Source organism: Sinocyclocheilus rhinocerous, unplaced genomic scaffold, assembly GCF_001515625.1.
Source record: "Sinocyclocheilus rhinocerous isolate Xijiao unplaced genomic scaffold, SAMN03320098_v1.1 C36423210, whole genome shotgun sequence".
Classification (NCBI taxonomy): domain Eukaryota; kingdom Metazoa; phylum Chordata; class Actinopteri; order Cypriniformes; family Cyprinidae; genus Sinocyclocheilus; species Sinocyclocheilus rhinocerous.
Window position 1 is genome coordinate 1 of NW_015780754.1, and position 1,115 is coordinate 1,115.

Here is a 1,115-nt window from a genome sequence, read left to right on the forward strand (position 1 = left end):
TTTATTATTTTAATTTTGTATTAATAATTATATTTGTTGACTTTTGTTTAATATTATATAAATATGTAGAATTGTATTATATTATTACATAAATATATATAATTTAATATTAACTATATATAAACACAAAGACAGCACAATAAAGGCCAGAAACATTATTTATTGAACTTGTTCTGACAAATAAATATGACAATAAGAGCACTGATGTCCAATATATTCCCCTCTGAAGTGCCAATAACTTTAAAATGGGCGACTGATTCCTAACAAATCTTTTTGGACAATTTTCCTTTTTTAGCATGTTCGCCAAAACGGAGAAATTAGCCAACATTCATTGCATTACTTTGCAGCTCGAAGTGGAATCGAATGAATATCCTTGATCACAAGTACAAAGTGACAGAAATGCTTCTTTGTTCTAAAACGGGACTCGTGGTATCACAGGAACCGGATTCCAGCCCCAAACTGCACTCCATCACATATCCTGAGAGACAAAACACATCAGTACATTACAAATTTATAATAGTAGAAGAATAACACAATCACATTAAAAGTGTAATCACTTGTGTATTTGTGAGTGATCGTGTGAGTGTCTGTGATTGTCTACCTGTCTCCGCTCTGGACACCCATGGGAATGCAATAGTTGAGCTCCAGCCGAGCGATGTTCCCTAGACGCAGCACAATACCCGCTCCATAAGACCAGCGGATACATTCGGCCAGCTTGCTCAGGTGTGCCCGGGGTCCTTCCCCTAGTGGATGATTTAAATTAAGTAAAAACATCGAGAAAAATAAAACCATTGCAGCTTTCTTTATCTCACCATAGTTGAGGTTACACAGGTTTCCGGCATTGAGAAAGAAATGTGTCCTGAAAAGGTCTCCGAAGCCACCTCTACCTGGCCTGAATGGGAGCGGGGTGTACAGATGAAGCCCTCCAGCCCAATATGCCTCCCCACCGAGGTAATCACCTGTCATCAAAGTGAGAAAACAAACCTTAGTTGTGAATATTGAGATATTGAGCTTCACTGTCGGAGTCAGAGTCAGTTACCTTCACTCTGAGGGCCGATGCTGTACATGCTGAAGCCCCTTACACTGGTCGGCCCACCCAGATAGAACCTAAACAC

At 39.6% G+C, this 1,115-nt stretch overlaps 1 protein-coding gene across 1 annotated transcript; it reads right to left on the reverse strand.

Annotated features, from left to right (window-relative positions):
- Window positions 1–148: 148 nt before the first annotated feature.
- Window positions 149–1,103, reverse strand: LOC107735993 (sorting and assembly machinery component 50 homolog A-like). The gene is made up of 4 exons (XM_016547516.1): window positions 1,040–1,103; window positions 813–959; window positions 602–743; window positions 149–478 (listed from the first exon to the last, which is right to left on the reverse strand). The coding sequence occupies exons 1-4, from the start codon at window positions 1,065–1,067 to the stop codon at window positions 433–435; spliced, it is 363 nt and encodes a 120-aa protein (XP_016403002.1). The 5' UTR covers window positions 1,068–1,103; the 3' UTR covers window positions 149–432.
- Window positions 1,104–1,115: the final 12 nt, after the last annotated feature.

Coding starts and splice junctions, on each gene's coding strand:
- LOC107735993 (XM_016547516.1), bottom strand. CDS start 1,067: ATGTACAGCATCGGCCCTCAGAGTGAAG. Junction 960..1,039: donor CATCGGCCCTCAGAGTGAAG/GTAACTGACTCT, acceptor CTTTGATGACAG/GTGATTACCTCGGTGGGGAG. Junction 479..601: donor GGTGTCCAGAGCGGAGACAG/GTAGACAATCAC, acceptor TTTGTCTCTCAG/GATATGTGATGGAGTGCAGT.